Source organism: Salvia splendens, chromosome 11 (genome assembly GCF_004379255.2).
Source record: "Salvia splendens isolate huo1 chromosome 11, SspV2, whole genome shotgun sequence".
Lineage (NCBI taxonomy): Eukaryota > Viridiplantae > Streptophyta > Magnoliopsida > Lamiales > Lamiaceae > Salvia > Salvia splendens.
Window position 1 is genome coordinate 8,740,698 of NC_056042.1, and position 14,836 is coordinate 8,755,533.

At 42.0% G+C, this 14,836-nt stretch overlaps 3 protein-coding genes across 3 annotated transcripts; all 3 read right to left on the minus strand.

The window, feature by feature from the left end:
- Positions 1-1,562: 1,562 nt before the first annotated feature.
- LOC121754389 lies at positions 1,563-2,024 on the minus strand. Its single transcript, XM_042149755.1, has one exon. The coding sequence runs from the start codon at positions 2,022-2,024 to the stop codon at positions 1,563-1,565; it is 462 nt and encodes a 153-aa protein (XP_042005689.1).
- An 8,258-nt stretch (positions 2,025-10,282) lies between these two features.
- Positions 10,283-10,726, minus strand: LOC121754390 (calpain small subunit 1-like). Its single transcript, XM_042149756.1, has one exon. The coding sequence runs from the start codon at positions 10,724-10,726 to the stop codon at positions 10,283-10,285; it is 444 nt and encodes a 147-aa protein (XP_042005690.1).
- Positions 10,727-11,737: 1,011 nt separating this feature from the next.
- LOC121753583 lies at positions 11,738-14,620 on the minus strand. Its single transcript, XM_042148796.1, has 2 exons — positions 14,393-14,620; positions 11,738-12,366 (listed from the first exon to the last, which is right to left on the minus strand). Exons 1-2 carry the CDS (start codon positions 14,576-14,578, stop codon positions 11,896-11,898), a joined length of 657 nt encoding a protein of 218 aa, XP_042004730.1. The 5' UTR covers positions 14,579-14,620; the 3' UTR covers positions 11,738-11,895.
- Positions 14,621-14,836: the final 216 nt, after the last annotated feature.

The window sequence follows — 14,836 nt, forward strand, 5'->3', positions numbered from 1 at the left end:
CCAAATCTGTCTGAATCTCCCCCAAAAACTGCCTCCAAACTATTTAAAAACTGAATTCAGCGGTTACCGCATCTTCGTACCCGGCCGTGTGAATTATATGGCATGAAATTCGCCCGGCCGGGTGGCACTTTTTGAGGGCTCACTGGAACTTTTTTCGCACTTTTTTTCACCCGGCTGGGTGATTATTTAGGCATGAAATTCACCTGGTCGGGTGGCTCTTTTTCAGCCTATTCTAGACTCGGAAGCAAACTGGGCAGTCTGTCAAACTGAGCATTTTGCACGACTTTCTTCAATGACCTTGTGCAGTTGTGCTCATCCCGAGCTTCATTCCATGTCCCGTTTCACCAACCATTCTACTTCCTACACCATAAAACATACTTTTGAGAGCATCAAACCATGTAAATCATGTAAAGCAATGGGAATAAAGATATACTATTTGATCCACATCAAATACCCCCAAACTTATTTGCTTGCTTGTCCTCGAGCAAGATCACATAAAACACAAAGTTTTAAAGCTCAAATCACAAAAGTTTTTCAAAAGTTTTTATCACCAAGTATCAAGTAAGGACGTGGATGACAAAATCTAAACCTCTAACATTTCCAATCAAAAATTCCCACTCTCAAGAACCATCACTAATCCACCTAGAATTTCAAGTCAAGGTGCACTTCAATGTAAGTCCAAACATAAGATCCTACAACTCAAATCGTCGTCATGAGACTAAAATAAGGCTTATTTAATAGCTAAGTAATTGGCTAAATGCTTGTACAAAAAATAGGGAATAAGCTCGAGGTGGCTTCTAGGGAATAATTTGTTGGACTAGGCATGTGAATATTTGGCCATGGAGTTCATCCTAGTGCCTTATCGTCCCATATCATTGACACACATGAATGCAAGCACACAACTCAATAAAGCAAATCGATCCAAGATAATTTCCACAAGACATATGACTTTCATACTCTCCTCAACTCAAGAAATCGGTTGTAGTCACAACATGCTCTTTCAAATAAATCAATGCACAAATTCCATCCATCCTAAGCTTCAAATATCAAGTAAAATCAAGCAAGATTTTCCAACCAGAAAGCCGAAGATAAAACATGCACCCGTCAATTACATTGATTCAAAACACCTTTAGCATACAATACACCCAAAAACATGCATCATGCATACAAATCATTAATCCTTCAACTCAAACACCCCCCCAAACTTGAATGCTTCATTGTCCTCAATGCAAGCAAAGAAGAACATAAAAAGTAAAGGAAAAGAAGACTCCCCCAAACTTGGCATGATGTCCATAGTGCATTCGGGTGGGAGGGTGGGTGTATATTCCTTTATAGGTGTGCTTCCTCATATGCTCCAATGTGCTCCTACAAAACAAAACAAAAGCAAACAAAAACACCAACAAAAAGAAACACTCAATTCAAAATAAATGTTAGAGGAAAGAATTGAGCAAACAAAACCTCCAACATATGAAAATAAAATTAAAAGAAAAAAAAAATTTGGGTTGCGTCCCAATCAGCGCATTTGTTTATAGTCGTTGGCCCGACCTTCTTCATCCTTGGGTCTACACTTGCGAATCTTGTAGTGCGACCGCCTCCCTTTGCTCCTTCAACAGATCACCGCCTAGATAGACCTTCAACCTCTGACCATTCACCTTCCATACATCATTGGACTTAGGATCACGAATATCCACTGCACCATAATGATACACCTTGTGCACAACAAACAGACCCCACCATCTTGACTTGAGTTTTCCTGGGAAAACCTTCAACCGAGAATTGTACAATAGGACCAAATGTCCTTCATGGAATCGACGAGGTTTGATGGTTACATCATGAATCTTCTTTGCCCGCTCCTTGTAGAGATCAACACTCTCATAATCATTTAGCCTAAACTCATCCATGATATTCAACTCAAGCATCCTCTTGTTAGTTGCCGAATCATAATTCAAATTCAGCATTTGCAAGGCCATAAATGCCTTATGCTCAAGCTCAACCGGCAAATGACTTGCCTTTCCAAACACCATCTTCTAAGGGGAAGTTCCAATGGGAGTTTTATATGCCGTTTGATATGCCCATAAGGCGTCATCTAGCTTTTGAGACCAATCTTTTCGAGACGGCTTTACCACATTTTCAAGAATTCTTTTAATCTCACGATTGGAGACTTTCACTTGACTACTTGTTTGGGGATGGTAAGGGGTAACAACTTTATGATGAACACCATACTTTCCAAGGAGGTTTGCAAAAAACTTATTGCAAAAATGAGTACCTCCGTCAATAATGATAGGCAATGCCTTAGCCTCTACCCACTTAGGAACGTAGTCCACCGCAACTAAGATATATTGCTTCCTATTAGACTTGGGAAAAGGCCCCATGAAATCTAATCCCCAAACATCAAAGAGTTCCACCTCATGGATATTGTTCATCGGCATTTCATTCCTCCAAGAGATATTCCTGGTTCTTTGGCAACTGTCACATCTATCCACATAGGCTTTAGCATCCTTGAAGATAGATGGTCAAAAGAATCCGGATTGGAGCACTTTAAATGCAGTCCGACGTGCTCCAAAGTGACCGCCATATCCTGAATCATGGCATGCAGATAAAATCTGAAGGTGTTCGTGTTCTCCCACATACCTTCGAATCACTCCATCGCTACCAAGACGAAAGAGAAAAGGGTCTTCCCAAATATATATGCGAATGTCACTCAAAAACTTCTTCTTTTGGTTAGAAGACAACCCTTCCGGCATCAAACCTGTGACAAGGTAGTTTGCTAAATCAGCAAACCATGACACATATTTTTTCCAAGCACTCACTTGAAACACTTGCTAGTCGGGAAATTTCTCATTGATTTTTCTCCTTTGCCCATCTTTTGTCTCCTCCACTCCATCAAGTCTAGAGAGATGATTAGCAACCAAGTTTTCAGATCCTTTCTTGACTTTAATTTCAACATCAAATTCTTGCAAAATTAGAATCCATTTCACTGAAGGTGGTTACTTTGTAAGCAGTGATAGTAAGTAAGTCAAGTGTACACAGAGAAAACTAAAGCAAGTGCTCGGTCAAGACACCACGCTCCTTAAATCCACCGGATCACCAGGTCCAGGAACTCAAGAGAACAACAGTGTTTTTGTCGTTGGACACACTCGACTCCCCTTCAAAAATAAATCCCTCAACCCGAATACTATAAATTAGTATAGAGAAGCGGGGTCGATCCCACGAAGATGGATTCGTGAAGTAGTGCTTAGAGACTCTGGAAACAAGCGGTTGCTGCCACGCAAGAGGGTTGAGAATTTTAACTACCTCTAGACCTAGGCACGAAATGTAAATGCTAGACCTAGGACACGGAAAGGAATATAGAATCAGACTTCAATACTGAGAGACACATTTTATTTCCTAGATTGAGTAAACGCCTAACTAATTAAGACTAGACAGAGAAATTAAACGACGGGGACTTCGACTCCAAATATAGTAAGTACGTCCAAAGCTGCAAATAACAAACTTATGCTCCAACTAACAACGACATGAAATTTCCTAACCGATTCAGGCACGCAAATAGAGAAAGAAGAGCATATATCTGGATTCGAACAGAATATAAAGATTTGGATGCTGAAAACTTACCATGAACCGGAAATACATCAGATCTGCGTAAACTAGGCGAAATGAAATGAAAACACGTAAACTAGGCATAAAATTTAATCAATCTTGCTCAGATTCACGTCGGATGCTTAATCCACTCCGGATCCAAGCGATCCGAACCCAACAACAGACAAAATCGACTCTATAACTCCGGTTTTCACAGATCTGTCCCGATCAACTCCGAATTCAAACAATCACAAACATCTCCACAACACCAGCGAACTCAACTCTCCGATTCATCAACAAACAGACTCCGATCACCCAGATCCAACCACAACCTGCATAAATTCACAAAACAATTGCGAAACGCATCCAAAACAAGTAAACTAACTCAAATTCCAGGAGATCATAGCAGCAAAACCAGAAATCAACATCATCGACATAACTGAAAATAAAACTCGCATAAAATACGGAATAAATGGTAAAAACAACCAGAGGTCCGAGCTTCGAACAACGAAGCTCGGCGAAATCAGCAAAGTACGAAAGCAGAAATTAAATTGTTTCTTCGCCCCACAGAAGGACGGTGTTACAACCCAATCGAAAACGTGAAAAAGCTAGATGTGAACCCAAAGTGCGTCACCCTGAATCTCCCCACGAAAAGAACCCAAGTGTGTGAAAAGTGAACTAAGCTACAGGCTGTTAGCGAGGCCTCCAACCGAGAAGATCCCTCCAGCGTGCATGCTTCTCCCTTTTATAGATGCGGACATAACCTTCTAGAGTCTTCGTAGAAATCTCTATTCTACCCTTCAACTCCGAGGTTTCCTCCGTCAAGCAATTTTTCGCACATTGTTCACTTATCCGCTAGTTTCCTCGGGCGTGTGATTACCGCCTTCCCTTCCTGGACCTGGCGGATTCCTTCTACACACCTGGCTTAAAACAAGTGTTAGACCCTGTAAATTCACGAATTTTTCCCCTAGACCTATGCATGAAATTAGCCTTATCATTCACCAATCTTGGCTTTGTATCTTTCTGGTTCATCAAATACTTAATTGTTGAATGGTCCGTGAATACTACTACCTTCGTACCTAGTAGATAAACACGAAATTTCTCAAATGCAAAGATGACAGTTAGCATTTCCTTCTCTGTTGTAGTGTATTTTAATTGATCCTCATTGAGTACTTTGCTAGCATAGTAGACGGCATGTAAGACCTTCTCTTTTCTTTGGCCTAAAACGGCTCCGACGGCATAGTCCGAAGCATCACACATCAACTCAAATGGCTTCGACCAATCAGGCGTGATAATAATGGGAGCTTCAACTAGCTTTTTCTTTAGAATCTCAAATGCCTCAAGGCATTTATCATCAAAAATAAACTTGGCATCATTTTCAAGTAAGTTATAAAGTGGCTTTACAATCTTTGAAAAATCTCTTATTAATCTTCGGTAGAATCCTGCATGTCCAAGGAAACTATGGATTCCCTTCACATTTGTTGGAGGTGGTAATTTTAAAAATCACATTAATCTTTTCCTTGTCCATTTCCAAACCCTTTTCTCTGATACTTTATGACCTAACACAATTCCTTCATTTACCATAAATTGACATTTTTCCCAATCAAGCATTAGGTTCTCCTTTTGACTTTTGGTCATAAAGGAGAGAATCTGTCCCATTTGATCATCCGTAGAAGACTTTTTCTCAAAACCCGGAGGTTGGTTACTGTTCCTCCATTGATTACCCTAAGTGTTGCTAGGACCAGCTTGATTCCAATTTCCTTGTTGAGGCCTCCAATTTTGCTGATTGTTGTATTGATGACATTGGTTGAATCCTTGACAATTGTTTCCAATATATTCACATCTTCCACTAGTTCTCCTTGCAAACTTGGACATTCATCTGTATAATGTCCTCCTTGGCATACTCCACACTTCATCACAACTGCAGCTTAGGGTTGGGGAGTCAATTGCAAGGATTTGACAGCTTTTGTCATCGAAGATATTTGAGTACTAAAATCAGCCATTTGAGCCTCTATAGCTGACACTCTTTCAGAATCCTTGGTAGCACCAAATGTATCTCTCGCGGCTACCTTTCTTGGATTATGCCAGTTCCTCTGATTGTTTGCTAATCTTTGAAATAACGCTCTCACTTCATCATGGGTCAAATCGTCCAAGTTCCCACTTGACCCTGCAGTCACCAACCATGTACCTTCATGATTAAGTCCTTTGTAGAATTTCAAAAGGTCATACCCCGGAGCTAGTCCATGACTTGGGCATTTCCTTAACAATTCTGTAAATCTCTTCCAAGCTTCGGCAAATGACTCATCATATTTTTGCCGGAATGAAGTGATTTCCTCTCACAACTTTTCAATCTTCATTGGAGAATTGTACTCCAAAAGGAACTTCGACTTCAACTCTTCAAATGTTTCATTATTGTAGCCCGGTAATGAGTCATACCATTCCCTTGCTTTCTCTCTCAATGAGAAAGGGAATAAAACTCTCTTGATCCGATGATGCACATTTGGAGGTTGTGAGAGTTTGTCAACTCATAGAAGTCATTCAAATGGCTCATTGGATCTTCATCATCACGACCATGGAAAAGGTTTCCTCCATTCACCAAACTGATGTAGCGAGGTGAAATGTTGACATTGTTATTTGCATAAGCAAACTCCCCTGGGTGTTCAACTCCCGATCTAAGGATATCTCCAAACCTTCCCACAGGTGGTAGACCATCATTGTACTCATCCTCAGCCATTGATTCTGTTTCGAACTGTGTCCCAAAACTACTTTCTGAACTTGAGCTAAAAATGGGGTTCTCTCTGACTGGACTTTGATAACCCAGATAATTCTCTACTTCTAGACCTCTCGGTACTCTTCTATGATATGTGAGCTGATTAAACGGCGATGTATCCCTTGATCTAGTGTGCATTCACAAATCTCCTTCTTCTTTTTTTATGAAAAATAAAACCTACACAACAGAAAATAAACCAAAAACAACACAAGTATATTACATTACTACCAAAAGCAAGACCTCTCGACAACTCCGGAGTAAGTCCTATAAAACGTGTGTGCTCGATTTGCATAAACTAAAAAAAACAAAAATACTAACTAAGAGTTAGAAAAATATCACCTAAAATATACACTCCTTCTTCTTCAAGTCCGGATGTGGTAGATGGCTATCACCCCCAACAACACGAAGTATGTACCTAAACAAATTAAATACTCCATCCGTCACATTAAATATGCAACATTTGCTTTTCGGCACATGATTTTATGTAGTATTGTTTTGTGAGTTAATGAAGAGAGAGTAAAGTAAGAGAGAAGAAAAAGTAGAGAGAGTACTGTTTCCATTTTTAGAAACGTTTCATTTTTAATGGGACAGACCAAAAAAGAAAACGTTTCATTTCTAATGGGACAGAGGGAGTAGAAAATAGCATACCAACAATCAAGCATTCTTAAACTATGTTAAAGAGACAATAGCAAAGGAAAGAACAACACCACATTATTAGCTAAAAACATAGTGTATAAATATTAAGCACATTGTTGGTAACAAAACACATGAATTCAATGGTGTAGAAACATTCATACAAAGCCTAGATTATAACTTGGAGCGACATCGAGAGTTTAGCCTAAACACATGGTGGAATTTGCAATAAAACCCATAGGAATCATGCTCTCTTTGAGTGGAATTGGGATTCGGAGACGGATCGTTGGAATATTGGTCGGAACTTCTTCCTTCTCTTCTTCTTCCTCTCTTTTTCTCTTTTCCTCTCACTTTTCTCGTCCAAATCTGTCTGAATCTCTCCTAAAAACTGCCTCCAAACTATATGAAAACTGAATTCGGCGGTTACTGCGTCTTCGTACTCGGATGGGTGAATTATAGGGCATGAAATTCGCCCGGCCGGGTGGCACTTTTTGAGGGCACACTGGAACTTTTTTTTCGCACTTTTTTTCACCCGGCCGGGTTAATTTTTTGGCATGAAATTCACCCGACTGGGTGGCTCTTTTTCAGCCTATTTTGGACTCTGACGCAAACTGGGCAGTCTGTCAAATTGGCCATTTTGCACGACTTTCTTCAATGATCTTGTGCAGTTGTGCTCATCCCGAGCTTCATTCTATGTCCCGTTTCACCAACCATTCTACTTCCTACACCATAAAATATACTTTTACGAGCATCAAATCATATAAATCATGTAAAGCAATGGAAATAAAGATATACTATTTGATTTACATCGAGCATCATTTATTTTATATAGTATTACTCAATTTTCGTTCAAGCTGTGTCATAATAAAATGATTGATAGGCCCGCAGGGCCTAGCTGAATTAGTTCTGGAGGGGTACATTTTTTTCAGGCCCATTGTGGGTAGTGAACAGGGGTAGGAAATACTATCCGACAAAGAAGATTTATGTTTCTAAAATTGTACTGTACTTAAGATTTGGAAAGGTTTCGTTATAGTTTTAATTTTTAAACGTCTGACAACTAGGATTAAAAAAAAAACTCAGTTTTGAATCCGACAATTAATTACACAGTAATATAGTTTTCAACATCACATCCCTCTCCTATTGCATCAAAGAAGCATCGTTTCCTATGACGGTATATTATTCACACAAATTACGAAATTAATCAAAATATTCTCATTACGAATTTATCGCATTCCAAATCATATCATCCATTAGTTTTAGAAGCATAAGAACTAACAAATATGGCTGATATATAAAAGACGAGGCCCAAATAGCAAGACCAATTTTGAAGCAGATTGGGCCAAAGATGCTAAGCCTCGGCCTGACAACGCAGAAAGTCGCATATTATAACTTAACAAAATTTCATACTTCATAATTGATGTATGTCAACTTGTAATTCCTCAAAGCATAAGGTGGCCGGGTAATCCCAAGAAAATCGCTTCACAAATAAACAAATTTATTGAGACCTATGTAACTATATATTTTTAAACTAAAATAATTATTTTCAAAATACCATCATATCCCTTAGTTGTTTAATACTATAAAATTTTATTTATGCTCGGTTATCAAATAAAACATACTAGTACATATAGGGCTGGGGAAAAATACCGAAATACCGAAATATCGGCTTTATCGTATTGAAAAAATATCGAAAATATCGAAAATATCAAAAATATCGAAAATAAACAAAGGCGCCACGTCATCAGCTTCCGGTGGCCTAACCTCTATCCGGCCTCCTTCTCTTGGGATCCCAAATCCGACCACTTCCTCCTCGCCTCCCTCTGCCACCGCCAGATCACCTTCGTCTCTGACGCCGGCGTTGTCTCCTCCCTCCTCTCCGACGGTTCCCTCCTCCGGACTCCTTTCTTGCAATCTCGCTCGATCCCCGCCACCGCCGCCTCCTCGCCGTCGTCTGCTGCCTCTCCCCTCCCTTCTCCGCCCTAGCCAGCTACGACCTCCGCAGCTTCCGCCAGCTCTTCCTCACCCCGCTCGACGATCTCCTCCCCTCCGCCGTCGCCGCCGATTACTCCGGCAACGCCTACGTCACCGACTCGGCGAACGGCGTCATCTTCAAAGTCTCCGAGCAAGGCGAGGCGTCGATACTCTCCAGTTCCGATCTCTTCAAATCTGACCCAATCGCCATCAGCGGCCTCAATGGCGTCGTTTACGACACCAAAGGCTATCTGCTGGTGACTCAGTCAAACACGGGGTAGCTGTTCAAAGTCCTCACCGTTAACGGATCAGCGAGGCGCGTGATTCTGAATAAGGATCTGACGGCGGCCGACGGCATCGCCATTAGAAGAGACGGCGTCGTTTTGGTGGCGTCGAGGCACAAGAGCATCCACTATAGGCGGCCTTCCCCAATAGCCCCACCCTCTTTTTTTGTCCACCGCCCCAATTTTTTGTTTCCACCACTATAGGCAGACACTTCCAATAGCCCCGAAATATTATAACCAATTTTCATTTTAATTTTTTCGTTTCGTTTTTAAATCAGCTGAATTGAAATAATTATAAAATGAGGTAATTGGGACCGAATATTCGTTGTATTGACAAAGGTCAAATTATACAACGAACGTCCAAAAAAAATACAAATAAAAACGCCGCCACCTTCTAATCGGTGGCAGAGTCAGATGTCTCCTCCTCTTCTCCGTCTCCTTCTCCGTCTCCCTCGCTGCCGCCGGCCGCCGCTGCCTCAGGACCATCATAAGCCAAGCGCAGACGGCGCTAGAGCCGACGTATGAGGTCGGAATATATATTCTTGATGTACGGGTCGGTTGCGGCCTCGTATTTGCTGCACACTTCATGCAATTCGTGCGACAGCTGCACATATACGTTATCCCTCAAGACCTCGCTTGCTCTTGGCGGCGGTCAAGGCGCGGGCTGCGGGGCGTGCGATCCAGACGCTGCCGACGATCGGCGGGAGGAACCGCCAGCTTCTCTAGCGCGTCGGATAGATCCATGTTGTCCCGGAGGGCGGGCGCGCCTAGAGTGTGTAGCGGATGTCTCTTCGGCTTGCTCTTCGTTCAGGTCGAATGATTGCGAGCCGCTGCCGCTGCTGTACTCCCCGGCAATGTTGTGTCTTGTCCGCTTCGGCGCGGGAGCCTGCTCTTGCGCACAGATGGCCTTGAACTTCAGGCAGTCCTCGAGAACTAGATACTCCTCCCAATGAGTGAACTTGGGATAACCTAGCGCGTTGTATTGGCTGATCGAAAGTGATTTAACGTCAGCCTCGCTTCGGCCACTCTTCGCATGGAGCAGATTGTTCTAGTATATGCCCGCGAACCGCCGGGTGGGCGGCAGAATCCTAGACCACTTCTTGCGGAGCTGTTCCGCGTCACGCGATTTGGCACCGCGAGGTTTGAGCTCGTTGTACGCTGATACGACGCGCTTCCAAAAGCCCAGCGTGTTCTGATCGGTGCCCACTATGGGGTCGGATGTGGCGGCATCCCACGCCCTAGCCACAGCAACAGACTCCTCTTTGGTGTAGTGCGTGGCCTTTTGCCGTCCGGCTGGAACTGAGCCGCTGGAAGCTCCGCCAGTCGCGGACCCGACGCCGCTGCCCGATCCGCCGGCGCCACTGCCTGAGCCGCCGCCGGCGCTGACATTGCCCGATCCGCCACCGCGACGGCCGCCGCCACCGCCACCAGACCCCTCAACTCTCGTCGCAACGGGCGTATCCGGTACGCCGGAACTAAGCAGATTGAACATCGTATCCAGTGCGTCTTGATCTGCCTGAGTGAAAGGAGAGCCGCTGGATTGGAAAGGGGTCTCCGGACGTGGATGGTGAAGGGCGTCGAGGTTGGGTCTGTAATCTCCAAACGCCGAGCGGCTCAGATTCCTCTGCAAAGGTTGGGGCGTTGGATTCGAAGACCTCCATGGCTGAGATGGTGGAGGAGTTGGACTCGATGCCCACGGTGAGGGTGACTGATTCCAACTCCATGGCTGGGACGGAGAGCCGCCATATCCCGACGGCTGAGAAGGATAGCCGTCATATCCCCGACGGCTGAGAAGGATAGCCGCCATATCCCGACGGCTGGGAAGGATTGCCGCCATATCCCGATTCGTGCGAGCCAGGTGATTCGTCGTCTCCACCGTATATTTTTTGAGAGTGAAAGTGTAGATAGTGAATGAAGGGAGAGTGTGTGAAAATGGTGAAAATGGATGGTGGAGGAGTGGTATTTATAGGAGAAATTTTCGAAAAAATAAATAATTAAATAAATTCGAGGGGGCTAAGGCGCGCCGGCCGTCGCCCCACCGCCCCGGGGCGGACGTTCCAGCCACTATAGATCGCCCCCTCGTCGCCCCCTCCGAGCCGTCCGCCCCCTTTCACCTATAGTGGATGCTCTAAGCTTTATTTCATCAAGAGCGACGACAGCTGGTGCCAGGGATCCGTGTTTGACGAAACTGCCCTTGCTGAGGAGAAACACGCATCCGCTGTGGCCGCCGGGGCGGATAGTAGGGTATACGTGTTATATGGGAATGCCGACGAGGGTATATTCGGGAAATCGGAGAGAGGAGTTTAGCATAGAAGAAGTTGAATCCGAAGCTGAGGGTAAAGAGGAGAATGTGTTTTGATTGGTTTAGGATTGCTTATTTCCTGATTTGGAGATTCCAAATGCGCCAGCTTGTGCACAATATGGACAAGAAAATGCTTGATTTTTTTTTTGTTTTTATAGAAGGAATAGGAATTAATAATATCATCAATTTAAGACCAGAAGAAGAAGAAGAAACAGAATGTCTTTATTAATGGATAGCCAAAGAAGAAGCAATATAATGTCTTTATAACGAAATTGGCGATCCAGTGGTGAGACAAAATGTCAGCATACACACAATGCTACTGATACAACAATGGTAAATCTAGGATTTCTGAAATGCAATCATGGGAGAGTGGTTTCGATAGGTTTACCATTTATGATACCGGGAAGTGCCGGAATCACTGGCCCTTCACTTGGAGCTACCTTGGACTCTTGAGGTGTGCTTGGATGCTCCTTTTTATCTTTTATCTCTGCCTGGGTTTCCTTGCCACTGTCGTGTGCCTTTGGTTTGGCTTTGCTCTCATCCTTTGGTTTCGGTTTGGCTTCTTTTGTGCCGCCGCTCTGTACCTTTGACTTGCCTTCAGACTCATCTTTTGGTTTCTCTTCTTTACCTTCATCTTTTGGCTTTATCAGACCAAGCTTTCGCCCCAGCTCTCCAAATATATCCATGATCGCATTTCCAGTGTCAGCTTCAGCAGATGGCGGTAACACAAGAGAGAGAAGACCTACAGACGCAGCTGTTAACTGCATCATTTCTCGTCTAGATGTAGCGGATAAGCTTTTCCGTAAGAGTAATTTTTCCTTTCCCTTCACCTACAAACGAGCAAGATAGATGTGACACAACATAATTCAACAATGAGAATGATAGTAATAGAGATGATTCTTATGTAACTTTTATCGACTCAGCCTAAACTTTTTGGTTAACTTGATGAAACTTAAGAACTCAAAGATGCTGCACAACAAGACATGCTAAAACTATTCTTTAATTCATCCCCTCAACTCAAGCAAGTCTACCATTCAAAGGACAAAAAGTAGTTAGCATTGGCTTTCTCAAATGATCCTAGCACTTTACGATATGACTTCAGATAAGAACGAGATAGAGCCAGAAGCATTCAGCTAGACTACATCAAAGAAATGTGATATATACGCCGTGGCTGTGAGACGGAAGTAGATCCAGTACTTTCACTATTATTGCGAGCATTGAACATCTAAACAAGTCAAAAATTAAATAGCATTATGTGGACGAAGATAGTACAACCTGGGGCAATGAAAACACTAGAGGAATACAATCTTGCTGAAACAATTTATACCCCCAGCCCAGTCCCACCTAGTATTAATTTATGTGTATGCATTAATTTGATATGATAGATCCATGATTTGAATCATCTATAACCATAGAACACTAGAAGCACATTTGAAATCATCAACCACTGAAGTTGGTAAAATGTTGTTATAAACCATACAATCTGAACTTGTTAAATAGCTACAAAAATGTGGATGGTAACAATATCTAAACTGTGTTCAGCTTATCGATTTCCATCATTGTCTACACTTTTTGTACAGTACATGATGCATCCATACTTTGTACAGACTATGTAACAAACATTCTCCCACTAGGGCACTGTTGTTGACCGAGCATAGAACAGATTTCAATTTATACAAAGTTATAGAATAAGTTTTCCGTGTGTGTCGAATACCTATTAAATTATTCTAAGCCAATTGAAGATAGAAGGTTGGAAGAAGTTCGATTTACCCAATGATAATTTAACATAGCAAAAATTTAAGTAAGACACCATATCTTCATGGACAATGATCATTTGTCTAACAATGGCTGGACTTCTAGGGCTATGAAAGAGAAGTGACCAAAGAGTTTAAGAGTGTGTAAGGCAAGTGGTGTCAAGGCTTTCAAATGAGCCTCAGTATTACTTGTAATATATCATGTGAAGACTTCAGAGACGTACATTTCCAAAAATGTTGAAGTCCTGGATGGTTCTTTAAACATGCCCAAGAACTTGAAATATAAACATACAAAAAGAAGACACAAGAGCCGTTACATTTTGAGTTTTACTTTAGATGCTGTGGATTTCTTCTGTTGAAAGGGAGCTTAGGGAGGTTAGTCAATAAGCTCCTCTTTCGCATTCCATCTTATCATGCTAATAAATTTTAATATGATAGGTTCATTGCAAGAATAATAATCTACGTATGACAGAAACTCAAGTCATCCTAGCAGAGCAAAACCCTCAAGCTCAACATTCAACCCTGTTTCACACATAAACTCAAGTTTTTTTTTGTTCATCATCTAAGTCAACACATTTTCCATAATTGCTAATCGTTAAACCTAGGTTCACTAGCATAACATGAATTCCTCTCCGAGCTATCACAGTCTCTTGACCACACTCTCTACTTAAGAAACCACCACATACAATTTCTTCAGAGACCTTCACTTTCAAGCTCCAAATGTGAAGAATAGCAGACTTAGTTCTATTTAGTAACTATATGAGCTGAGCCACAATAGATCCAGTATCCCTAGGTCGTTTACTTTTAGCAATGGGATGAATTAATTAAAAATAATCCATAATTTACTTTTGATGGTGAAGCAAGCTCACCATTTCTTCAATTAGTCATCTACTATACCAAAATAAACAGTCATTTAATTGCAACAACCTAATCTATGTGTTTAACATCCCCATTCGCACAATAAAATATGTACAAAACAAACAAAACTAGATTCAGCGATCATGATCGTCAAGTAGAATAACTTAAATTAGGATTAAAAAATGAAGTAGAACTGAGCAAGAAAAAAAAGGGGGAAAGCTAAGGTAGTATAAGAAAATAGAACCTGATTAGGTCGAGCTTGTGTATTAATCATTGTGAGTGTAGACAGTTTGGAGAGCGGATCATTTGGCCCGGCGGCCGGAGGGATGCAGCAGGAAACTGGGTTCAAGGTGGACAACGACATTTTGCAACGGCTGCGAGAGTGAGTAGGTGAACACAATGAAAGAGGCGGTATGCTGCGAGATTCCATGGAATAAACGTGCTCTGTTACTATATCATACCCTCTTTCTTGGAAGAATGACTTCGTTTTTTAAAAGTTTAACGTTCCAATTAAAAAAAATACTCATAATATTATCGCATTTCTTTCATAAAATATTCTCATTTTTAATGATAATTTAAGAGCTCTTATTCTTTCTCATTTTTATCTTGTGGTTAACATTGGTAAAACGGGAGCAATTTAAAAACTCAATTACTGGAGTGCCACTGTTTTAAAGTTGACTTGTTTTTC